At 44.6% G+C, this 26,398-nt stretch overlaps 1 protein-coding gene across 4 annotated transcripts; it reads right to left on the reverse strand.

Moving 5' to 3' along the window:
- Window positions 1–2,083: 2,083 nt before the first annotated feature.
- On the reverse strand, window positions 2,084–17,429 carry commd6 (COMM domain containing 6). Of its 4 annotated transcripts, none has more exons than XM_085998501.1 (7): window positions 17,325–17,429; window positions 15,422–15,480; window positions 13,509–13,574; window positions 13,296–13,372; window positions 6,379–6,547; window positions 4,476–4,628; window positions 2,084–3,741 (listed from the first exon to the last, which is right to left on the reverse strand). In XM_085998501.1, exons 1-7 carry the CDS (start codon window positions 17,362–17,364, stop codon window positions 3,691–3,693), a joined length of 615 nt encoding a protein of 204 aa, XP_085854627.1. In that variant the 5' UTR covers window positions 17,365–17,429; the 3' UTR covers window positions 2,084–3,690. The 4 variants fall into 4 exon arrangements, with proteins under 4 accessions (XP_085854627.1, XP_085854628.1, XP_085854626.1 ...); XM_085998502.1 differs by having other exon boundaries at window positions 6,379–6,542; window positions 17,325–17,374; XM_085998500.1 differs by lacking the exons at window positions 13,296–13,372; window positions 13,509–13,574.
- Window positions 17,430–26,398: the final 8,969 nt, after the last annotated feature.

The raw sequence follows: 26,398 nt of genomic DNA on the forward strand, positions 1-26,398 counted from the left end.
TAACATCACCCGTCTCTGCCCCTGCCTCAGCTCATCCGCTGCTCAAACCCTCATCCATACCTTTGTTAACTCTAGACTTGACTAGTCCAACGCGCTCCTGGCTGGCCTCCCACATTCTACTCTACGTAAACTTGAGGTCACCCAAAACTCGGCTGCCTGTGTCCAAACTCGCACCAAGTCCCATTCACCCATCACCCCTGTGCTCGCTGACCTACATTGGCTCCTGGTTAAGCAACGCCTCGATTTCAAAATTCTCATCCTTGTTTTCAAATCCCTCCATGGCCTCGTCCTCCCTATCTCTGTAATCTCCTTCAGCCCCACAACCCCCCCTCCCCCCGCCGCGATATCTGCGCTCCTCTCTAATTCTACCCTCTTGAACATCCCTGATTATAATCGCTCAGTCATTGGTGGCCGTGCCTTCTGTTGCCTAGGCCCTAAGCTCTGGATTTCCCTCCCTAAACCTCGCTGCCTCTCTTTCCTCCTTTAAGACGCTCCTTAAACCTCCATCTTTGACCAAGCTTTTGGTCACCTGCCCTAATTTCTCCTTATGTGGCTCAGTGTCAAATTTTTTGTCTTATAATACTCCTGTGAAGCGCCTTGGGACATTTGACTACGTTAAAGGCGCTATATAAATACAAGTTGTTGTTGTTGGGAAAGTACATAGACTTCACTTCTCTCCCAACAAGATATATTTGTTCAAAAGGCAAACTACTGCAGCTGCTGGAAATCTGAAATATAAACAGAAAATGTTGGAAATACTCAGCGGGTCAGGCAGCCTCTGTGGAGAGAGGAACAAAACACATTAACACTGTTTCTCTCACCACAGATGCTGCCTGACCGGTTGAGTATTTCCTAAGATTTTTTTTTGAACAGGTTAGATCTGAGTAAACCACAGATTCACTTTCTCCCAAATATCCAATTCTCTTCTCCACCCAATTTCACAATTTACCATTGCTAGGCCAGCACCATAACCACTAGGCTAGCATACCCGGTTCACTGATCACTGACAACTGATGAACCACAATTTAAGCTGGGAGAACATAAGAAATAGGAGCAGGAATAGGCCATTCAATAAGATCATGGTTGATCTTGGGCTCAAAGCCACTTCCCCGCCCACTCCCCATAACCCTTCACTCCCTTATCTTGCAAAAATCTGTCTCTCTCCACCTTAAATGTATTTAATGACCCAGCCTCCACGTCTCTCTGGGGCAGAGAATTCCACAGATTTACGACCCTGCGATTCAAGTGAGTCGTGTAATCCTGGGACTCGGGTGACTGCCGGATGGCATGACTCAAGTCACTGCTCAGTTTGAATTTGTAGGTGCGACATGGATGTGGCGCAGAGCTGCGAGAAAACTAGCGTTGGATTTTGCACTGTCGTTGCCTCCACTGTGCAGGCAGAGACTGATCTGTATGAATATTAAAGTGCACCTCAGTACATGGCTGTAAGTGTGAAATTAAGTCGGCAAAAGACTGAAAATAAAAAAACACATAGCACATAATGTAAGATAGTTATAAACAGAAGCTCTCTGAAACTACAACACAAAACAATGCAATATCCTCCCCCTTAAACAAAAAACTACAAGAAATCCTCCAAATTGTAACGTAGGATTCAAATCAAAACGTTGCAAAAGTAGACTCAAAGTGCAATGGATGATAAAGGTACAACAAAAAGGATTATACAAAAGCAAAATACTGCAGATGTTGGAATCGGAAACTAAAACAGAAAAATGCTGGAAACACTCAGCAGGTCAGGCAGCATCCGTGGAGAGAGAAACAGAGTTAACGTTTCGGCTCTGGGACGAAGCTGCTGCCTGGCCTGCTGAGTGTTTCCAGCATTTTCTGTTGAAAAAGGATTATACCACTTCCGAAGACAGGCATCGTGATTGAAACGAACCTTGTGTGCCAGATGGACACTGGCTCAGGAGATGAGTCAATTTTAGCAGTTGCCAAGTACACAGAAGGAAGCAGTAATACTGGCAGTAGCGCCTCATTTGACAGCACAGCTGAGGGAAGACAAAGTCCTGGGTGCCCCCACATAACCAAACATTTCAGAACATAAAGGAGAACCAGAATTGTAGAATAGCTTGTAACTTAAATTTAATAGTCAGCAATGGATACAAAGAGGCACAGGCCAGGGTACGGAGATTATAATCGGGCAGTCTGAACACAGCAGATCTGATCTTTCCACTGCTTCAAAAGCATATACACGTTTGAGAAACTGGTGACTTTGCAACAACTCTATTAAGAGGCAGGATTATACGGGCCGCTGAAATGCCATAACAATAACCAAGGCAGTCCAAAAGGAGGAGGTGGCGTACAACTCAAGCTCAAAGCTAAGCAGACAGGTTTATTTTCAATGATATTTTATAACAGAAGACTAAATCCCTCTGATCTCATCGTCACCAACACCAACATTTACTTCGTCTGCAGCAGTTTCCAAAAACAGAGTCCAAAATTGGAAAAATATGATTTTCCGCCCAGTGCAAGGCAGAGTGTCACCGTTCTGAATTAAACAGGACCATGTGACATCCCCAGCAAGCACGACCTTTTTATGCTCATCATTTTGGAGTCACTTGCTTCAACCTCCTGTGAACATCAATGAGCACTGAAGACAACTTTCAGCAGCAAACCCAGTGAAATACGGACATAGAGATTGAATATCCGAATGTGGCAACAGCATCCTGAAATCTGAAACCGCATTCAATTCGCATGAAACTGGCCTGCTTTGGTCATCACCGCAACTATTTTGTGTCACTTTTTCTTTTTCCAAGGTTGAAGCTTCACTCAAAGATCACAAAAATCCCCCCCCCCCCCCCCCCCGGCTTTTATAGGTGCAAACTGTGTTATAATAAACCCAACACATAATGTGTGTAACAAATGTATATGAGCCATCAATTTAATCCTTGTATCACCTGTTCATTTTGTCCTCAAGTAAGAGATATCAGTACGAGGAATTGGAGCTCTGCACTACCAACTCAATCCAACCTCAACCAGTTGTGACACTTATGAAACATGGGCTGATGAACTGCAGAAAAAAGCTCCTCCTTACTGTCAACTTAAGAGCATGTGCATGATATTACCAGATCAGTCTTCCTTGTGACTGATCCCTGAATAAAGCTGACAATTTAGCGCCAGTTAGTGAGGGTTTTTATTGTGTGGACCAGCGCCCATCCAGACTCATTTCACAAGACCCTGACAGCTGGCGCACTGAGGCGTTCATCCAAGGCGAGAGCGATTCAAATTGATATCGGAGGTGAAACGAGGCTTCGAGCCCACCGCAGGAACCAGTGCCTCTTCTGAAACATTTCTACAAATGCGCTTCTCACTTTGCTCATTTTTAATGAGCTCCTCTATTTAATGCAGGTTCCAGCATTGCTTTTTCATAAACCTAGCTCCCGCCTATTCGTCGTTCGAATTGCAAATGAGGGCGCCACTGAATTTCCTCATGCAATACCTGGTAATGCTGCCTGCTCCTCCCAGAGTGCCTTCATTTTACAACAAAAGTACATTTACTATACAACAATTGGAAAATAATAGGCGGTGAAGGAGAAAATATGCGATCCAAATATGTATATCAAAACTGAGTGCAGTCATTTTCTTTTCTCTTGTGGAACGATCTCCTCCTTCTCTTCTGTGTAATGGAAGTAGAACCAGGGCTTGGAGAGGGGTTCAGAACAGAAGCAAGCTTCACACCATTTCAAGGACTGCAGCCACTTCCCGGAACTGTTTGGAGAAATTCTGTAAAGATACAGAAATAAATTATTTTAAGGACAATCCTACACAGGATCAGGTAAAGGGTCTCGACTAACAAGTTCAGTTTGTCTAGTTTCAACTTGTTTGGTCAGTTTGTTCGCAGTGTTTAGTCATTCAGGGAGACATCCACCACTTTAAGTGCTGACAAACTCTTATACAGAATTATATTGAATCTACAGCACAGAAAGAGGCCATTCGGCCCAACTGGTCAATGCTGGCGTTTATGCTCCACACGAGCCTCCTCCCACCCTACTTCATCTAACTATATGAACCAGATTCCTAACTTTATCTAACTTCCCCATAACCTTTCCTCCAACACTTCTTCAATGCACACTGCCAGAACTCTGGGTAAAACCTCCCACATTTCACTAGCTCCACTCATTCAGTTGACTCTTTACATTTGGAGGCTTGACATTAAGGAACAAAATGAGCAAAACTTCTGAATCCCTCGAACTTCGATTTCTAGGGTGACTGAGCTCCTCTTTCTGCTCGCCGGAACAGTAAAGACATGCAGGGGACTCCGTGAGTACAACCACCATTATTCTTTTATATTCTGTCTTTTTATTCAATTTTTACAAGAGATGACTTCTTTATCAGCAATACTGAATCCACATTCACAACATTGCACCAATACCAGATTTGATTTCCGTTGCAAAAAAATAAAGATCTTCATGCAATTTGCCTCTTTCTTTTAATAAAATAAAGGCTGAGCTACTGACCTGAAACTGAGGGATGGTCATTTCGAACGATCTGCTGATTATTTCTCCGGAGGGGTCAGCTACTTTCAGCATCATGGTTACATAGGGGTAGTTTAGAGACCTGCAGCTGTCGGAACTGACCGCCATTCCCAGCTTCCACTGCAAATCCACGAGCTTCGAGGAAAGAGAGAAAATTAGGAAGCGTTACAGGAAACTTTCGATTTACCGGCACCTAAATAACCGGAAATCTCGGTTAACCGGCAAAATTCAGGAGTAGGTTTTACTTCATATTGGTATTTGCCTTCTTCCATCTGTGCTGTGCAAGGGTGTGGCTGCAGCTGTTGCTAAGCTACAGAGACGCTTGGAACTTGTGGCCATTGTTCTACAGTTGTTGCTAAGCAACAGGGTTTGTTGCTTTATACGGAGCTGTCAGCTCTCCCTATCTTTTACTATAGCGCTTGGTTATCCGGAATTTTTGATGAACTGGCACCACGTCGGTCCCGTCCGTGCCGGATAAAAAAAAGTTTCCTGTACATATATGGAAGAGATACAAATAGCCTTTTGCAAACACCATGGAGTCTTAAATGTATTGGACTTCGATATATTGAAGATCTCGATATAACACAATTTAGGCTTCTCGTATTAAACCTGACTAATTCATAGAAGAAATTTTGTGGCTCAGTTCAACCATCTGCTCCTGCCCTCAGTCTCCTGCTGATACACCTGTACAGTATTTAAAACTAGCCAGGCTCAGGAATAACTGCCATAACAACAGAAAACTCTGGAAACACTCAGCAGATCAGAGTTAACGTTTCAGGTCGATGACCTTCCATCGGAACTGGAAGAAGTTAGAGATTTAAACAGTCATTTGGATGTTGTCCCCCAAACTCACCAAGGCTTCTTCAACAGCACCTCCCAAACCCGCGACCTCTTCCACCTAAAAGGACAAGGGTAGCAGGTGCATGGGAACACCACCACCTCCAAGTTCCCCTCCAAGTCACACACCATCCTGACTTGGAATTTTATCGCCGTTCCTGGGTCAAAATCCTGGAACTCCTTCCCTAACAGCACTGTGGGAGTACCTTCACCACACAGACTGCAGCGGTTCAAGAAGGTGGCTCACCACCACCTTCTCAAGGGCAACTAGGGATAGGCAATAAATGCTGGTCTTGCCAGAGATGCCCACATCCCATGAACGAATAAATAAAAAGCAATGAAATGCCTTGCCCTCTTCTTCTGGGTGTAACATTGTGGCAGCTGCTCTAACCTCCATGAAATGCAAAAACAAAGTGCAGGAAACTTTGTGCTATCCGGCACCGACGGGACCGAGCTGTTGCCGTTCCCTGAAAACTGCCGGACACTCCAGCGCTAATGTTGAAAGATACTGAAGCTTCTGAGCTCCGTATCTGTCAACAAACCCTGTTGCTTCTAAACAGTCCAAGCGTCTCTGTAGCTTAGCAACAGCTTCAGCAGACCTTGCAGAGCTTGACTGTTGAGGAAAAAAGCAACGAGAAGAAAAAAACCTAACGAAAACGGCTCCTGATTTTTGCCGGTGGCTCGAGCATTCCGGACAGTTAGCCTCCGGATAACACAAAGTTTCCTGTATGGTGCTATACACATTTGATGAAGCAAAATCAGGCCAAATATGACAAGACAATGGATGCAGATTTATCCAAGACACCTACACACACTTAAGCTTCATAAGGGCTGCACATGCTGGGTAAATTTTCTGGTCATTTTCACATTGCTGTTTGTGGGAGCTTGCTGTGCGCAAATTGGCTGCTGCATTTCCCACATTACAACAGTGACTCCACTTCAAAAGTACTTCATTGGCTGTAAAGCACTTTGAGATGTCCGGTGGTCGTGAATGGTGCTATAGAAATGCAAGTCTTTCTTTTTTCTTTTAAAATAACGACCATCTCACCTGTCCTACTGTTAACATGTGCTTGGCGTCTTCTGGTGACACAATTAGCTTGCCCTGTTCATTCCACACATGACGAACAACTTGGAGCGCTTGCTTGGACCACTTACTGCTGCTATCTGTCAGCTTCCCAATGAGTTCTTCAGCTGACATATTACTCTGTGCAGCTGACCTGCCAAGAGAAGGAAGCAGGAAAATTGGCAGGTGCTGCATACGTCCCCCTCCAAGCTCAATAAGCGTTGTAAAAAAAAAATTAAACACGGAGGTCAAAAAAGGCTATGGCCACTGATTAAAAGTTTTCATACTAGATAATGCACATACATGTCAAAGGTGAACAGCATTTTTCCCTAGTTTTATAAGATCGTCATTAATAAATCCAAAAAGGAATTCAGGAGAAACCGCTTTACCCAGAGAGTGGTTAGAATGTGGAACTCATTACCACAGGGAGTAGTTGAGGTGAATAGCATCGATGCATTCAAAGGGAACTATAGATAAGCATATAAGGGAGAAAGGAATTGAAGGATATGTTGATGGGGTGAGATGAAGAGAGGTGGGAGGAGGCTCGTGTGGAGCGTAAACACCAGCGTGGACCAGTTGGGCTGAATGAACATAAGTAGGAGCAGGCCATACGGCCCCTCGGGCCTGCTCCGCCATTCAATAGGATCATGGCTGATCCGAACCTAGACTCACGTCCACTTCCCTGCCCTCTCCCCGTAACCCCTAATTCCCTTATCAGCTAGGAAACTGTCTATCTCCGTTTTAAATGTATTTAATGTCGCAGCTTCCACAGCTCTCTGGGGTAGTAAATTCCATAGATTTACTACCCTCTGAGTGAAGAAGTTTCTCCTCATCTCAGTTTTGAAAGGGCAGCCCCTTATTCTAAGATTATGCCCCCTAGTTCTAGTCTCACCCATCAGTGGAAACATCCTCACCACATCCACCCGATCAAGCCCCCTCACAATCTTATATGTTTCGATAAGATCGCCTCTCATTCTTCTGAATTCCAATGAGTAGAGGCCCAACCTACTCAACCTTTCCTCACAAATCAACCCCCTCATCTCCAGAATCAACCGAGTGAACCTTCTCTGAACTGCCTCGAGAGCAAGTATATCTTTTCTTAAATATGGAAACCAAAACTGTACGCAGTATTCCAGGTGTGGCCTCACCAGTACCCTGTATAACTGCAGCAAGACTTCACTGCTTTTATATTCCATCCCCCTTGCAATAAAAGCCAAGATTCCATTGGCCTTCCTGATCACCTGCTGTACCTGCATACTAACCTTCTGTGTTTCATGCACCAGGACCCCCAGATCCCTTTGTACTGTAACACTTTGCAGTTTCTCTCCATTTAGATAATAACTTGCTCTTTGATTTTTTTCTGCCAAAGTGCATAACCTCACACTTTCCAACATTATATTCCATCTGCCAAATTTTTGCCCACTCACTTAGCCTGTCTATGTCCCTTTGCAGGTTTTTTATGTCCTCCTCACTCACTGCTTTCCCTCCTATCTTTGTATCGTCGGCAAACTTGGATACGCTGCACTCGGTCCCTTCCTCCAAATCATTAATATAGATTGTAAAGAGTTGGGGTCCCAGCACCGACCCCTGCGGAACACCACTAGTTACTGATTGCCAACCAGAGAATGAACCATTTATCCCAACTCTGTTTTCTGTTAGATAGCCAATCCTCCACCCATGCCAGTACATTGCCCCCAATCCTGTGATTTTTTATCTTGTGCAGTAATCTTTTGTGTGGCACCTTGTCAAATGCCTTTTGGAAGTCGAAATACACCACATCCACTGGTTCCCCTTTATCCACCCTGTTTGTTACATCCTCAAAGAATTCGAGCAAATTTGTCAAACACGACTTCCCCTGCGTAAAACCATGCTAACTCTGTCCAATTAAATTATGCTTATCCAAATGTCCTGTTACTGCTTCCATAATAATGGACTCCAACATTTTACCAACCACAGATGTTAGGCTAACTGGTCTATAGTTTCCAGCCCTTTTTAAATAAGGGCGTTACATTAGCAGTTTTCCAATCTGCTGGGACCTTTCCTGAATCCAGGGAGTTTTGGAAAATTACCACCAATGCATCCACAATCCCTACCGCTACTTCTCTCAAGACCCTAGGATGTAAGCCATCAGGTCCAGGGGATTTATCCGCCTTTAGTCCCATTATCTTACCGAGTACCACCTCCTTAGTGATTTTAATCGTGTTTAGCCCTCCCCCCCCTATAGCCCCCTGTTTGTCCAGTGTTGGGATATTTTTAGTGTCCTCTACTGTAAAGACTGATACAAAATATTTGTTCAGCATTTCTGCCATCTCCATGTTCCCCACCACTAATTTCCCGGTCTCGTCCTCTAAGGGTCCAACATTCACTTTAGCCACCCTTTTTCTTTTTATATAACTGTAGAAACTCTTGCTATCTGTTTTTATATCTTTTGCTAGTTTACTTTCATAATCTATCTTCCCTTTCTTAATTAATCTTTTAGTTATTCTTTGCTAGCTTTTAAATGCTTCCCAATCTTCTATCCTCCCACTAGATTTGGCTACTTTATGTGCCCTTGTTTTCAGTCGGATACTATCCTTTATTACTTTACTTAGCCACGGATGGCTGTCTTTTCTTTTACGCCCCTTTTTCCTCACTGGAATATATTTTTCTTGAAAGTTGTGAAATATCTCCTTGAATGTACACCACTGCTCATGTACCGTCTTACACTTTAATCTATTTTCCCAGTCCACTTTAGTCAACTCTGCTCTCATACCTTCATAGTCTCCTTTATTTAAGCTTAGTACGCTGGTTTGAGATCCAACTCTCTCACCCTCCAACTGAATTTGGAATTCAACTATGTTATGGTCACTCGTTCCAAGGGGATCCTTTATTAGGACATTTTTTATTAATCCTGTCTCATTACACAGGACCAGATCTAAGATTGCCTGCCCCCTGGTTGGTTCAGTTACATACTGCTCAAGGAACCCGTCCCTAATGCAATCTATGAACTCTTCCTCAAGGCTGCCCTGCCCAATTTGATTTGTCCAGTCAATATGAAAGTTAAAATCCCCCATGATTATAGCTGTTTCCTTATTACAAGCCCCAACTATTTCCTGATTTATACTCCGACCAACAGAGTTGCAACTGTTAGGAGGCCTATAGACTATGCCCACTAGTGACTTTTCCCCCTTATTATTCCTTATCTCCACCTAAACTGTTTCACTATCCTAATCCTTTGACCCAATATCATTTTTCACTATTGCAGTGATTCCATCCTTGATTAACATAGCCACCCCGCCTCCTTTTCCTTCCTGTCTGTCCTTCCTAATTGTCAAATACCCCTGGATGTTTAGTTCCCAGTCATGGTCACCTTGCAGCCATGTTTCTGTAATGGCCACCAGATCATACTCATGTGTAGTTATTTGTACCATCAACTCGTTTATTTTGTTACGAATGCTGCGTGCATTCAGATAAAGAACTTTTAAATATGTTTTGTGACAATTTATTCCTGCTTTTACCCCTTTTACAACTCTACCTTTATCTTTATACATTCTGTCCCTTCCTGACACGCTCTGGTTTTTAATTCCCCCACTGCTACCTTGCTCTATTGCCTTCTCCGCTGACATTTTCATTTTTCGCTCTCTTGAAACCTCCCCCCCACTAATTAGTTTAAAGCCCTCTCTAGCCCTAGTTATTCGATTCGCTAGGACTCTAGTCCCAGTACTGGCCAAGTGAAGTCCGTCCCAACGGAACAGCTCTCTCCTGTCCCATGGCCTGTTTCTGTGCTGTAAATACTTGGTAGTACTTTTAAGAAAGAGGCATCAAAGCAGCCTGCAAAGTCACTTATTGCCACAGTAAAAATCAATCACTTTTCGCAGGTTTTTCCTACATAAAGAATCATCTTCTCACTGCTGGCCCTTGGGTTGCTCGACCATGGGTGGGAATTCCCAGCTACAGTCTTCTGCAGTAGGAAGTAGGAGCTGGAACCGGTGGGAAGGGACAACAGTTGTACAGGGCCTTGCTGAGACCACACCTGGAGTACTGTGTGCAGTTTTGGTCTCCTTACCCAAGAAAGGGTATGCTTGCCATAGAGGGAGTGCAACGAAGGTTCACCAGACTGATTCCTGGGATGGCAGGGCTCTCGTATGAGAGATTGGGTCGGCTAGGCTTGTATTCACTAGAGCTTAGAGAGGGGATCTCACTGAAACGTATAAAATTCTGACAGGGCTAGACAGACTGGATGCAGGGAGGATGTTTCCCCTGGCTGGGGGGTCTAGAACGAGGAGTCACAGTCTCAGGATATGGGGTAGGACATTCAAGACTGAGACGAGGGGAAATTTCTTCACTCAGAGGGTGGTGAACCTGTGGAATTCTCTACCACAGAAGGCTGTGGAGGCCAATTCACTGAATATATTTAAGAAGGAGATAGATAGATTTTTAGACACAAAAGGCATCAAGGGATATGGGGAGAGAGCAGGAATATGGTACTGTATTGAGATAGAGGATCAGCCATGATCATACTGAATGGTGGAGCAGGCTCGAAGGGCCGAATGGCCTACTCCGGCTCCTATTGTTCTATGTTTCTAAAAAGGAGAACAACATGCAGCTGCACTAAAGGAGGAGGCGCCTAAGGAGGGTGGAAAGAGCCAGTAGTGATGTTGCGTGCAAGCAGAGTGGACCGCAACAGGTTGTGGGCTGTAAATCGATCTAACATTACAGCTATTTTCTGCCCAGCTCAGAGAATATATCCCAATCTCAAGTTAATATTTAGAACTGGGACCTTCTAGTCTACATAGCTCAATTGCACACTTTGGCCTAGAAATTGGGTTGGGGCACCAAAGTGGCGCCAAAGTCGCCTGAGCGCAGGATTTAGCGCAACGTTCGAGGCTTTAGCGATCGTCAGAAATTCAGTTGAAGTGCCCCTAGAGGGAGACGGGGCGAGGCTCCAGGCGCGCCGCGCCCCTCTTAGGGCGCTGAAACTGAATATCGCAGCCCAACGTGCCGCAGTGCCACACGGTGCGGCACGGCATGCTGCGGTACTGCAGGCCTTCCTCCCATTGTTAAGGGGGAGGAGCCTGCAACAGCGCGATCCCCGCTCGCGAGTGCCGGCAAACGAGCCCGGCACCAAGGAGAAGTGCCGGGCTCTCGGGAAACAGCCGGCAATGCCGCCGGGGGGGTGGGGGTGTCAGGAGGCCGGGGGTGGAGGTGCTGGCAGGCAGCCGCCGAAAAAGGCAGCCGCCCTGCACCTCCGCCGCTGCCGGCACAGCAAGGCCCCATGAACCGGGCGCGGGTTGCGAACGGCGCAGTTCCAAATATCGCGATCGGGGCGCTGCGCACACCGATGACGTCATCGGTGGCGGCACAGCGCAACAGGCTAACGCCACCATTATCGCCCCAACTCAATATCGTGGGTGGCGCAGCCAGTGGCGCTAAAGCCACTGACTGCCTCTTTAGGCGCTAACAGGTGGCGCTACTCACCCAATTTCTCCCCCCTTTATATTTCCCAACTGAGCTAGCGATTTTGTTGCATTCCTTACACCGACTCTTTGCTCAAAAGAACGAGGGACTTGAGGCCAGATTTTGCTGGAGTGGGGCATCTCATGGTTAGTTAGACTTGCTCGTGCACATTTCAGGTTTTAAAAAAAAATTTTGGCCACAAAGTTGCTGAAAGTGCAAGCTGAAAATGATGCAGCGAGGGCAACAGGGCATCTGGGACCTTGGTGAACAACGGGACAAACCAACGGCGTTAAAATGAGGGAATCCAGCGGGAATGGAGCTGCTCCATTCTAACTGCTCCCCTGCTCCTTTCCCACCGATCAGGGAAGAGTTAAAATTCCCCCCAGTGTTGTACATTAACTATACTACATCTGTCCAGTTGCACCTGTAAGTGCATGTTCATTCAACAGATACTTTGTAACAAATGTGTCCAGGCAGTCATAATCCAGTAACTCTCATCACTTCTCTGGTAGTTGAACTTAAAAACAGAATTCGACTTGTCTGATAAAATGCCTTTAAATAAAAAGAGCTGCCCTTTTCCATGGTCTAGATTAACTTCATTTGTTTCTAACCACGTTTACAGACCAACCCCTTTACACATCTTTGTTTTCATAATATTACATTTCATGTTTGACACTTTCAATCAAATAACATTGATACTAACACCGTTTTTACTTTCACATCTCTAAAACCAAAATTAAAAGCTCTCACAGTACTGGATGCTGATGATAGTAGAAAACTGAATGAATGTTCAAAGTAACACTTGCTGCTGATCAACACACATTACTGTCTGGGCAATATTAAATGGAACTGTTCGGCAGGATATTTTGATTTGATCAGATTCAGACAGCAAAATAATTCTCAGCAGCAAAGCAAAACAAATTGCAAAGAAATGCCACTTCACAAAATAAAATGGCACAGCTGCAGTATTGCATTTTCAAAAGGTATAACTAACTGGGAGGATCTCACTTTTAATTTAAACACCGCAGCTTAGATAGGCCAGAATTTTTTTTCTGCTACTTCCCGAGGGAAGCAGATAATTTGTTTGCTCAGGATCGAAAAGTGATGGAGAACAGAATCAAATAGACGAGCCTAGGTTTGATCTGGAATCTGGGGGGAGTTAGAGTGATCTCAAGCCAGAGAGGCAGGTTCAATACAAATGATCTAGAATTTTATTTTTTTGAATATTAAATCATCAGTTTCTTGTTAACATTTTTTCAAGACTTGCAATAGCAACTTCTGATCATTCAACTAAATGAATAAGATACTCTGCTCGCTATTTTGAAAAGGTATGAAGCTAAAAGGTAGTTTAATGATAACGTTTATAATCTGAACTTTTAAACGTGTCAAAGCTTAATTTGAAAATTTGCATTATATTTAAAAAATACAGGATTTTGAAACTGCAGACATATTGTAATGCTTGCTACCTGAAAAACAAGGAGATAACATGGACCAGCTCCTTCGTAGCTTCCAAATCCAGTTCAACACCAGCAGTTTGAAGTCTCTGTTACATAAGGTTCAACAAAACAAAGAAGATTCTGTAGTTGAACAGGTGCAAAGATCCAGTATCAAAATAAAACAAAGCAAGTAAAGGCTCCAAGCTGACATTTAAATTAAATTTCATGAATTCAACAACTTACTTCAGCCAATTCAAGTGCATTCACACCAGGGGTTTTGCACTGCAGGTGTAACATGATCTGCTGGCACTGTTGTGAATTTAACAAACATATTATATACACCAAAAAAAAATCAAGAATACACAAACTTACACAGATGAATACAAAGTTATTTGTTGTTGTCCATACAGCACTGAATATAGTCAATTGATGAATAGGCTCAAAAGTTAAATCCATTATAATTACTGCTGATTAAAAAAAGTTCATAGCTATTATTCATTTCTAAAATTTAAATCTAATTTGTTTTCTCTTTCATTTAAATTCCTTTCATGACTAAAATACTTCTTTAAAAAGTAACTCTTTAGCTGTTAGATCTGCAACCTCTTCCTAAAAATGCTTTCAGCAAAAATGGATCAAATTAAGTTGAAGGATTTCCCTAATATAATAGCAAAATACTGCGGATGCTGGAAATCTGAAATAACAACAGAAAATGCTGGAAATACTCAGCAGGCCAGGCAGCATCCGTGGAGAGAGAAACAGAGTTAACGTTTCAGGTCTGGGACCCTTCATCAGAACTGGAAAAAGCTGGAGATGTAACAGATAATAAGCAGGTGCAGAGACGGGGGGGGGGAGGGGGGGTTAGGAAGGGAGGAAGGAATTGAAAGAACATCCTGTACTTTTGTAAGAGGCAGGAAAGATAAAATGTTGCAAATGGGAATGGCAGAAATCATACTGCATGAAAAATGGGGGCAGGGATAATTATCTGAAATTGTTGAACTCAATGTTGAGTCCGGCAGGCTGCAAAGTGCCCAATCGAAAGATGAGGTGCTGTTCCTCGAGCTTACGTTGATTGGACGACCATAGATTGGGCAAACGTAGATTGGGCGACCGCTTTGCGGAACACCTCCGTTCAGTCCGTACGGGTGACCCTGAGCTTCCGGTCGCCTGTCACTTTAATTCAACGCTTCACTCCCACTCTGGTCTCTCTGCCCTCGGCCTATTGCATTGTTCCAATGAAGCTCAACGTAAGCTCGAGGAACAGCACCTCATCTTTCGATTGGGCACTTTGCAGCCTTCCGGACTCAACATTGAGTTCAACAATTTCAGATAATTATCGCTGCCCCCATTTTTCATGCAGTATGATTTCTGCCATTCCCATTTGCAACATTTTATCTTTCCTGCCTCTTACAAAAGTACAGGGTATTCTTTCTATTCCTTCCTCCCCTCCTAACCGCCCCCCCCCGTCCCCCTATCTCTGCACCTGCTTAATATCTGTTACATCTCCAGCTTTTTCCAGTTCTGATGAAGGGTCCCAGACCTGAAACGTTAACTCTGTTTCTCTCTCCACGGATGCTGCCTGGCCTGCTGAGTATTTCCAGCATTTTCTGTTGTTATTTTTGAGGGATTTCCCTGTTGTGGAATGAACTTGGTTTGCACCTTTGACACTTGAACTTAACTCAGCACTTTATTTACATACATCTATCTGCATGCTTCCATTGGAAGAAATATCATTTTCTTAGTTAATAGTGCATTATGGATTCAGTGGCGAAACTTTGGACAAGTTTACCATGAATACGTTCTGAAAGTCATTGCACACATTCTGTTGATACAGGTAGATTGCTTCTTAGGCAGTCCCTCGGAACCGAGGATGACTATTTAACTAGCTATTAGCATCAGTATCCTCTACTTATAAAGTAAAGATGGTCTTACAAGGCATTTCACCAGCACAACAAAACTCGCAACACCTCCTTCGTGACATCAAATTGTCAGTTTAGCTCACACATTAATACATAACAGAAATAGGAGCAGGAGGAGGCCATTTGACCCTTTGAGCCTGCTCCACCATTCAATAAGATCATGGCTGATCTTCTACCTCATCTCCACTTTCCTGCACTATCCCCAGATCCCTTGGTTCCCTTAATATTCAAAATACTTACCACCTCTGCAAACAAATCTTGGGGTAATTTGCTAATGCTTTCAACAGAGTTGTCAAAACCTGTAATGAAAAAGGATAAACTTTTTGAGCATTGCACTCCAGCAAAAATTGACCTGGAATTAATAGTACTGACTGAAAAAAAGCTCGACTAGACTACACCTGGCATACCAAAGCAAAAGTGTAGCTGCAATAGTCAACAAAAGGACTTACTTTCAAATTTAAATTCGCTTTACACAGTAACAACCACTTGGCCTGGAGGGTGTTGCACAGAGCAGTCCCGTGCAATAAGGTTTTAAGTAGGTTCACGGACTCCCAGGCCACCTGCCTTTTCTGCGGCCTGGAGGAGTCCGTGTTCCATGTTTACACGGAATGTGAGAGGTTGCAGCGTCGCTTCCATTATTTGAATAGGCTGCTCCTCGATTTTTGGCTGCACTTCAGTCCCACGCTCCTTGTGGTAAACCACTGTTACCGTTCACAACCGTTCACTATTGTTACACTGTTGTTATCACTGTTTACACTGTTGTTATCACTACACAAGGTTACCTCTTGCCACGCACGCTGTTATACCTAGGCATACCTCAGCTGACTCCGCCCATGGCTCCGCCTGCTTGCCCAGGTATAAAGGTGACCGCTTGGCTAGTATTCTTCCTTGTTGGAACCGATCACCCATGAGGGTGGGCTCTGTTATTTAGGCAATAAAATCCTATAGTTACTACCTTAACTCGTCGCTTTTCATGAACTGAATTGATAGGTATATCAATTTTATTGGCTAAATAACAGAGCCCACTCCTGATCTTTGGTCACCCGTTGCGGAGGGGAGCGGGCAGATTGGCGGGCTTCCTTGTAGGATTGCTCCTGGGCCTGGCCAAAGTGGCCACCAACTGGTCCAGGCAGCGGGCGGCCGAGGGGGGTCGTTTGTCCCGAATGCCTGCCTCTCTTCCGCAGCCACGTTCACGCCCGGGTGGCCCTGGAGATGGAGCACGCGGTGTCCGCCGGCACGCTCGAGGCCTTCCTCGACCAGTGGGCACCACAGGGACTGGAATGCATCATCACCCCCCCGGCCAACCAAATTTCAATTTAATTTGTTAAGTTTCCTTCAATGTTTTAAGTTTAGTTACTGTTCATTTGTTTATGGGTTGCTCAAAAGAGCACACAGTAACAACCAAGTTGCAGATCAAGAGGGTCGACAGCGTCAAACCAAAAAGCAGCCGCCCTGCTGTATGCCTCAGAGACTTGGACCATGTACAGCAGGCACCTCAAAGCACTGGAGAGGTACCACCAACGCTGCCTCCGCAAGATCCTGCAAATCCATTGGCAGGATAGGCGCACCAACGTCAGTGTTCTCGCTCAGGCCAACATCCCCAGCATCGAAGCTTTGACCACGCTCAATCAGCTCCGATGGAGGGGTCACATTGTCCGCATGCCCGATACGAGACTCCCAAAACAAGCGCTCTACTCGGAGCTCCGGCACGGCAAGAGAGCCCCAGGTGGGCAGAGGAAACGCTTCAAGGACACCCTCAAAGCCTCCTTGAAAAAGCTTAACATCCCCACCGACACCTGGGAATCCCTGGCCCAAGATCGCACAAAGTGGAGGAGAAGCATCCGGGAAGGCGCCAAACACCTCGAGTCTCTTCGCCGGGAGCAAGCGGGAAGCCGAGCGCAAGGAGCGCACGTCAACCCAAGCACCTCACCCTCCCGCCCCTTCAACTACCATCTGCCCCACCTGTAACAGAGACTGTAGGTCCTGCATTGGACTAATCAGTCATATGAGAACTCATTTTTAATGTGGAAGCAAGTCATCCTCGGTTCCAAGGAACTGCCTAAGAAGAAAAAGCAGCGAGTGCATCGCTCTGCAGCAGTATCTGAAGTGTGTGTGCGCTGCATTGCCCACAATTGACACTCACCAGCCCAGCCCGCAGCTTGCTGCACCTCACAACCTGCCATCGCCAACGCAGCACTTCCGCCTGAGCCTGAGCCCCGCCCCTCTCACTGTCTCCGCCTTCCACTGGAAAGTCACAAGGTTCCAAAGGGCGGCGCGCGCCCCCTGCCGCCGGGAATCCCCGGGCTGGCGGCGCCCACTGATTGGCTGCTCGCACTTTGTGACAGGCGCAACATTCCATTGGGCGGCGCGCGCCCCCTGCCGGGAATCCCCTCCCCGGGCTGGCGGCGCCCACTGATTGGCTGCTCGCACTTTTAACTCTGCCCTCTGACCGCACGCACCATCGCCTCTTCCAAGGGAGCCGCACATTTTTATGCCAAGTCTTGGATTCTTTTCAGCGAGCAGACAAACCCCGCTATTTGCTTCTTTCTGATATCTTGTTGCTAGATTCTTGCCTGTGTCGTTGAAACGCTGAATCAAATGGTGCACTGCGTTTAATTTCCTGCTAGGTGTTTGTTTCCCCCCTTCTCCAAGCTGCAAGGATTGTATTCCAAAAGGTCAATTTTTTGCAAGGCGGAAGAGTGGTTTGTGGGAAGAGCAGAAGCAGAAGCAGAGCAAAGGCCCTATCCAACTACACTAAGCAATGGACTGCCAGCGCTGGTTACCACTGGAAGCCAATCCCGATGTATGCATTTTGTTTTAAAAACTGAAGCTGTTGCTTCTTTTAAATTAAACGCTGTAGATTGCATGGGCCAGTTCTCTTTCATGCTGATTGATCGATTCTTCTTTTATTTTTCTAGGTCATGAACCAGGTGAGTTACTGGGGCTGCAGAGGCAAGTCATCCTCGGTTCCGAGGGACTGCCTAAGAAGAGAGGTTGCAATGTGAGACCGTGGTGCTGCTCGACTCCTGGCAATCAGTTCTGGAGGACTTGCACTGCAGGCTTTTGTGTATTTGGTTTATTTCCCCTTCAATGCATGATGGTGGGATTGTTGTTGTTGTTGAATTCAATATCTAGCAAAATGGGCGTCAGTTATTTTTTTTAAAAACAGATTTTTGGTGTCTGGTTTACATTGCAGAAATTTCCACAAGCCCAGGTTTTGAGTGGGACTTTCTAGTCGATAAGTGGCATTTCCATTACAGGAAAACATTACCATTGTGGAAAATGCTGATACGTTCATTTCACTTTTACTCTGCTGTAGTAACAATGTTGCTTAGAAAAGGAGAATAGTTAGTGTTTTCCACTTAGCAAATCTGTACCATAATTCAATGGAATGGAATGTATACTGTTCAGTTAAGCCACTTATATGATATTTGGTCAGATGTCAGACTATAGGGAACTGTCCTTCAGGAAAAAGTAACAAATATTAGTAGAGAGAGAAGTGCTGTATGTCATTTTTGTCGCATGTAATATATTCTAATGTGACATTATGCCATTGTGCCTGGTAATGCAATTGAGAAAAGATTTGCCAAGTCTATCATTAAGATGGTGGCCCAAAATTTGCGATCGGAGGCTTCCGACCTGTAAAAAATCTATGTATTTATCTGGTGGCCCGGGAGGTATGGAGGCTTGCGATCCTGGGCCTCTCCGGGCCCGTGCAGGTAGAGGCCCACGTATCCCAGGGGTGCAGGCGGTTTGCAAGCGCCCCTGGGATCACGTGGGCCGGCCCAACCAATAAAAGAGAATCTCCATTCATACTTTTGGGGTTTCCGTACGTACGGAACTTCCGTAAGTATGAATGGGGATCACTTAAAAATACACGAACACATGAAATAAATTGTTTAAAAATTGCATGTTTAAAATTAATTAAGATGCCATTTAATTAAATATTTTAAATGAAAATGTAATTTTTTGAAAAAAAAGTATATGTTTTAACGGGGCTAAAAATAAACTTACCTATTGGACAGTGTTTTTAATGTATAAACGTGATAATTTTATTTTTCTATTTTTTAAAACTTTTTTATGTTGGTAAAAGTATTTCACGGGTATTCAGCGGGCAGAAGTTGGGTAAATAGCGCAACTCTCCACCCACAGAGGCCCATCTCCCGGGGATGAGGAAGATCTGTCAAGAAGATTCTTGCTAGATCGCAAGTTCAGGGTTTTAGTGCATGCACTTCGCATACCTAAACCTGGAACCTGCGCGGCCCTACGGGCACATACACACCTTATACGCACCCATAGGAGTCGGCAAATACAGCCTGGTGTGTTTTAACATTTCTGTGTGCACATTTTAGGTTGCGTAATGATTTCCCTGCATTGACATCACCCATTACCTTGGCTCCTAGTGTTGCTCTTAAACTGCAAGTATAATGTACCAGGATTGTACTTGGTGGACATTCAAACTAGAAGGGTGACTGTCTTCCTGAATCAGGGGTTTGTGAAACAGTAATGATGTATTGCTGATTTGACCCAAAGGACGATTTTGTATCCTTGTCATTAAGAAAGTGAAAAATCGATGATTCATCCTCTCCATTCAGAGGAGGGTATGGGTGAACATGTTGGTTTTTTTTTTAAGCCTCGCCAGTATCTACTTGCCCGACTCTCAATGTCTTCTGTGAATGTTTTAGCATTCCAGTACAGGCACCTTACTGTATTTTTTACATTTACCCTTATTGTACAGCTTTATATTTATTTATTTACTATACTAGTAAATCTACTGTGGCAATTGCACACAGGGAGTCGAGTCCAAATGTAGCCCAAAGTCCTTGAATGTGTTGCCTCCCAAATCCGTGCCCATCTTTCCCAGAACTCCATGTTTGAATCCCTCCAATCATTTCTGCCCCGCCACAGGACCGAAATGGCACTTATAAAAGCCACAAATGACCTCCTATGTGACTGTGACAAAGATAAACTATCCCTCCTCATCCTTCTCGACCTGTCTGCAGCCTTTGACATGGTTGACCACTCCGTCCTTCTCCAACGCCTCTCTACTGTCATCCAGCTGGGTGGGACTGCACTCGCCTGGTTCTATTCTTACCTATCCAACCATAGCCAGAGAATCACCTGCAATGGCTTTTCTTCCCGCTCCCGCACCATTACCTCTGGTGTCCCCCAAGGATCGATCCTTGGCCCCCTCCTATTTCTCAGCTAGATGCTGCCCCTTGTGACATCACCTGAAAACACAGCATCAGTTTCCACATGTACACTGATGACACCCAGCTCTACCTCACCACCACTTCTCTCGACCCCTCCATTGTCTCTAAATTGTTAGACTGCTTGTCCGACATCCAGTACTAGATGAGCAGAAATTTCCTCCAACTAAATATTGTGAAGACCGAAGCCATTGCCTTCGGTCCCAGCCACAAACTCTGTTCCCTAGCCATTCACTCCATCCCTCTCTCTGGCAACTGTCTGAGACTGAACCACGCTGTTCGCAACCTTGGTGTCATATTTGACCCTGAAATGAGCTTCCGACCACATGTCCGTGCCATCACCAAGACCACCTATTTCCACCTCTAACATCGCCCGTCTCCGCCCTTGCCTCAGCTCATCTGCTGCTGAAACCCTCGTCCATGCCTTTGTTACCTCTAGACTTGACTATTCCAACGCACTCCTAGCTGGCCTTCCACTTTCGACCCTACGTAAACTTGAAGTCATCCAAAACTCGGCTGTCTGTGTCCTAACTCGCACCAAGTCCCGTTCACCCATCACCCCTGTGCTCGCTGACCTACATTGGCTCCCGGTTAAGCAACACCTTGATTTCAAAATTCTCATCCTTGTTTTCAAATCCCTCCACGGTCTCGCCTCCTCCCCATCTCTCTAATCTCCTCCAGCCCAAAACCCTCCGAGATATCTACACTCCTCTAATTCTGCCCTCTTAAGCATCTCCGATTTTAATCGCTCAACCATTGGTGGCCGTGCCTTCAGCTACCAAGGCCCTAACCTCTGGAATTCCCTCCCTAAACCTCTGTGCTTCTCTACCTCTTTCCTCCTTTAAGACGCTCCTTAAAACCTACCTCTTTGACCAAGTGTTTGGTCATCTGCCCTAATTTCTCCTCATGTGGCTCGGTGTCAAATAGTTTTTTTTACAATGCTCATGTGATGCGCTTGGGACGTTTTACTACGTTAAAGGTGCTATATAAATACAAGTTGTTGTTGTTGTTTTAGTCTTCATGTGAAACAGGTGGGAATAATTCGACCAGGACATGCATTTTAAAGTTTTTCTTTCTGTCCTTATTATTTTTATATTTCTATTCTAAATTCCTGTGTCCACATTTATAATGGGAACTGCCTATGTAAACTTTAACAATGTAATTACACCCTCCTGCTAGTGATGGCACTGCAGCCAGTATATCTTCTACCAGTCACGTTTGGCATATCCCAAAGGCCCATGCTTGGATCCCTCCTATTCCTTATCGACATGCTGCCCTATGCTAATATCAGAAACGTAAGGTTCAGCTTCTACAAATATATGCTGAAGACATCTCTCTGCTACATAGTCTTAATTCTAAGTTTGTCACCGTGGTATCCAGCTGTCTATCTGACATCCAAATCCTGAATGAGCCAGAATTTCTTGCCCTGAATATTGGCAAGACCAAAGAGGCTGCTCTCTCTGACTGACCCCGATGTCGTGCAGTGTTGGTGTCATTCTTGACCCGTGGATGTGCTTCAAGTCTTCAAGTCCCACATTCAACCCATAACCAAGATAGCTTGCTTCCAACTGTGTAACATCATTTGCTTCCCACCACTGAAATCCTCATCCATCCTCTGCCACTTTAAGGTTTGATGCTTTCTTTGGTTTTGTTTCTAGTTCGACCCAGCGCAAACTCCAATTCATTTGCAACTTTGCAGTCCATATCCTACCCCTCACAAACTGCACACCCATCAGCCCTGGCCTTGCAGACTCCACCAACTGCCTATCCTAAAACACCTGGATATCTATAACTCACCTTCAAATCCTTCCATAGTCTTGCTTCATCTTAATTATTTAATCTCCCGTCCTATACCCCAGCGTCTAGCCTCTGCTTTTTTGACTCTTTCAGATGAGACGTTAAACTGAGGCACCGTCTGCTCTCTCAGGTAGACGTAAATGATCCCATGGCACTATTTTTGAAGAAGAGCAGGGGAGTTATCCCTGGTGTCCTGGCCAATATTTATCCCTCAACTAACATAATAAAAACAGATTATCTGGTCATTATCACATTGCTGTTTGTGGGAGCTTGCTGTGCGCAAATTGGCTGCCGTGTTTCCCACATTACAACAGCGACTACACTTCAAAAGTACTTCATTGGCTGTGAAGCGCTTTAAGACGTCCGGTGGTTGTGAAAGGTGCTATATGAATGCAAGTCTTCCTTTCTTTCTCTGATTTGTTGCATGTTACTATGACTGCTACCTCTCAATCTCTCTACCATGGGTGACAGAGCCTTCAGTCGCCATGCCCTTGCATTCTGAGATTCTTCCTGGCTCCTGTCCTTCGACAGGATCCACAGGTCTCGCAGGCACTTCTCCAATCCATCTGAAGGCAGACTGAGAAACATTTTAATGAGACCAGGCCAGATATGAATTGCTACCTGCTTTATTTCACAGCCAGCAACTGGACCTACAGAGTAACAGTTATAGCAAAATGGAATAATTTCACTCAATCTCAAAAAATGGGAAGATTATAAGCCATGCGTACGTAGGTTATCTTAATTGTTTTCGGCGCTGTCTTTCTTTCTAGACTTCGAACTGCAAAAATTGATGAACTGCGTCTTGGCTTCTTGCTTTGGGCCCCCTTTGTAAAAACCTGATCAAATCTTGGAACACGGACTTTTCCCCTTTTTGTTGATTCTGACCCCAGGAAGCAGTGGGGTGGTGTCTCTGCCTCCTTCCCTTTATAGGGATTCTCCAGAAGGCCTTTCAACCAAACTGACCAGCCCCCCCCCCCCCCCCACCCGCCTTCCGTGAGAGTGTTCTCCGGAGACGCTTCACACTGTGCCTGCGTGAATAGGATCGTCCCCGTCACAGTGGGTGAAGATTTGTTGGCTATCGGAGATCAGGGCCTGGACTTTCTGCTCGATGGCGCTGTTTTGTCCGGCGCAATTCCCCCGCTATCGGTGTAACCGGCGCACGAGGTTGCGGATTTTAAGAGCAAACTGCGTTCGGTGCAACTCGAGTTTCCGCGATCTTTTGCGCTAGTTTTAAAGCCATCGCGCTAGAAGCAGGCCCCACCCACAAAACTGGCCCCGCCCCCCAAGGTGAATTAATCACCATGACGCGTTTCCGCTAATTGCGCTCGTTTGCCGGCCTTTGAGGAGGCTCCAAAAATTAAGCTGGAACTTTTGGACGTAAGGACAGTAACAGGTACATTTTGAAAGGATTTAAATGATTGATTTTTAAAAATTTATTAAGGAACTGACTACTACACCCCAGAAAATAGTTGTGTATATTTTTTTAAAGTAATTTTCAGTAATTTAAAATGCGGTTACTCACAGGTGGTGGATTGACACTGTGATTTAAAATGCTTAACTTTTGTGATAAATCCAATTTCAGCTGTATTAATCAAACTTTACCAATTTACCACCCTTAAATTTATCGAGGAATATTTTTTATAGCAATTTAAAAAAATTACGTTTTAAAATGCTGCCCGGTTGCGCTGGATCATGACAGATTTTTTGTCGGTGATAGGCAAATGAGTTTGATGAGAAACTCGTGGGTGGGGGGGAGAAACACTTTTCAAAACGGGCGCCGTTTGCTCCGCAATCAGTGATTGTGTCCAAAGCGGAAACTCTACACCCAGATTATTAAGGTCAGGGTAGAGACCACTCCAGCTGCTGGCTCGCTAACATCTGACGCTCCCTTCTGTCGCCGTGCTGTAGCTTGCTGCTTTTTAAACCGGCGTTCTTTTTATAAAACACAATTCCTAAGCCGTAACTCAATCCCAAATCCTTTCCCCCGTGTAGGAAAAATACATTTTAAAAAAATCCCCGAAATGTGAAAATCATACTAAGAGCACAATGATTTCCTGGCTGATAGCGGTAAGGAATGGGAATCATAACTTGTGATGAATTCTCCTGAGTCCCAAGCCTTCTGCATGGACTGTTAAATCAGCACATTCCTGTGGAAGTAGCACATTGGGTCAAGAGATGAAAATGTCCTGTATATGAAGAAGCGCCGCCTCAATTGTGTTCTACTCAGCAAATTCCTCACTCATGATGTGGTCTAGAAAAACAAATACAGGAGATGATTTATTAATCGTTACGCACACAATGAATCCCACTGTATGTAAAATACTGTCGAGTTACAGTGTGATTTTTGGCTGTGGTTCTTGGTTAAAGTGAGCTGATGATGAGAATCCCATTTAACCTGTTGGAGCCCATTGATTTACTTAAAACATCTTCTAGATTTCTTCCGATTTTTACATTTTTCCTTTGTTCATTGAGAGATTTTTTAAAATTGAAATACTCTGAACCTCACTGGGAACAGAGGAAACTGTCTCTGCATGAACATCTGCTGACTTCGACTTGGAGTTTCCCCCTAATTGTTTCATTAAACCTCGGCGTTAAACTCTTATTCAGGAGAAATAATTTGAAAAAGACATGTACTTAGATAAGCCTTGATAGTTTTGACAGTACATTGGGATTGGTGATACGGTTGTGCACATGATGGGGAACTCTGCACTTTGGTGGGGGAAGGTAGTTTTGTGATAAGTCGGGTCAGTGGGACACCGTAGTTCCTTCCTAAGTAAGTCGTGATCTTGTAGAGTTAGTTCATTAGCTTTTGAAAAATTGTTGCTCCTTTCTACATTGAACTCTTTGCCTTTTTGGAAAGAAGGAAAGACTTGGATTTATATAGCGTCCTTCGTGACCTCCGGACGTCCCAGGGTGAAGAACAAGGGCAGCAGGTGCATGTGAACACCACCACCTCCAGGTTCCCCTCCAAGTCGCACACCATCCTGACTTGGAAATATATTGTCGTTCCTTCATTGCCGCTGGGTCAAAATCTTGGCACTCGCTACCTAACAGTACCGTGGAAGCACTTTCACCAGACAGACTGCAGTGGATCAAGAAGGCGGCTGGTGAAAGTGCTTCCACGGTACTGTTAAGTAAAGAGTTCCAAGACTTTCTCGAGGGCAATTAGGGATGGGCAATAAATGCTGGCCTTACCAGCAACGGCCACACCCCGTGAATGAATTTTTTTTTAAAGTGCCTTTTTGTGGTGGTCTGAGTTTAGAGAGGGGGGGAGCAGTGAAGACAGTTGACTAGTTTTTTGACTGCCCTGGGTTTATTTATTATCTATTAAGAATTGTGTTTTTGAGCTACATATCCTGTATTGAATAAGATTATATTTGGAGAGCTTGGAATGAATTCTGAGATTTAAAAATAATTGCAATCCTATGAAAACTTCATCAAATTGATTGAGAGCGTAGACCCAGAACGGTTGTGCATTCTCTTTAAAGTACTGCCCTCCAGTTCTGGATGTTACTAATTGGCCATTCCATGCACTGGCAGGCTTGAGGATTTCCTGACTCTCTCATCCATTGTCCACCAGTGATTGTGATCTAAACAATTTTCAAAAACCAACAGGGGTAAAAAATAGTGTGTACGTCACTTTTAAAGGGATACCAATCACATTTTTTTGCAAATTAAAAAAAATTGCGAAATGGAAGTCTTAACAGTAATGCTGTCAGCAGCAGTTTTATCGTTTACAGAGGGAATCAAACCGCTCTCCTTTCACACTAGGTGGCGATGTTAATCTGTGATAACGCGATGGCTTCACAAGCTGGCTGGGTGGAGTACAGTCCCATCCTCTTGCAATAACAGTGCAAAAGCGGCCTTTGCCGTAAGGCACTGAAACAGATGAGAACAATTTGCTAAGAACAAGGCAGAGTTGCTTAAAGAAATACTCCTTATCCTTGAACATTAATCTCAAAAGATAGTGCCGGGGTAATTTCTTTAAACAATTTTGTTTAAAGCTTAAAAAAAAAATGAAGGGATGCTGGAAGCCAAAGATAGATTGGAAACCAATGATTTGCATAATTTGTTAACTTTGTCTCAGAAACTAGGCTGAAAATGGCCGCTTAGGTAGGAGACTGATGGTGACTTTTTAGAAAGGAAACCGCATTATGGCTGCATTTTCAGGTCAGTGACCCAAGAATAAAAAGCTCTCTCGCCTCTGAGT

The sequence above is a fragment of the Somniosus microcephalus genome, chromosome 10 (assembly GCF_052327205.1).
Source record: "Somniosus microcephalus isolate GS21.2 chromosome 10, FLI_Smic_1.0, whole genome shotgun sequence".
NCBI lineage: Eukaryota > Metazoa > Chordata > Chondrichthyes > Squaliformes > Somniosidae > Somniosus > Somniosus microcephalus.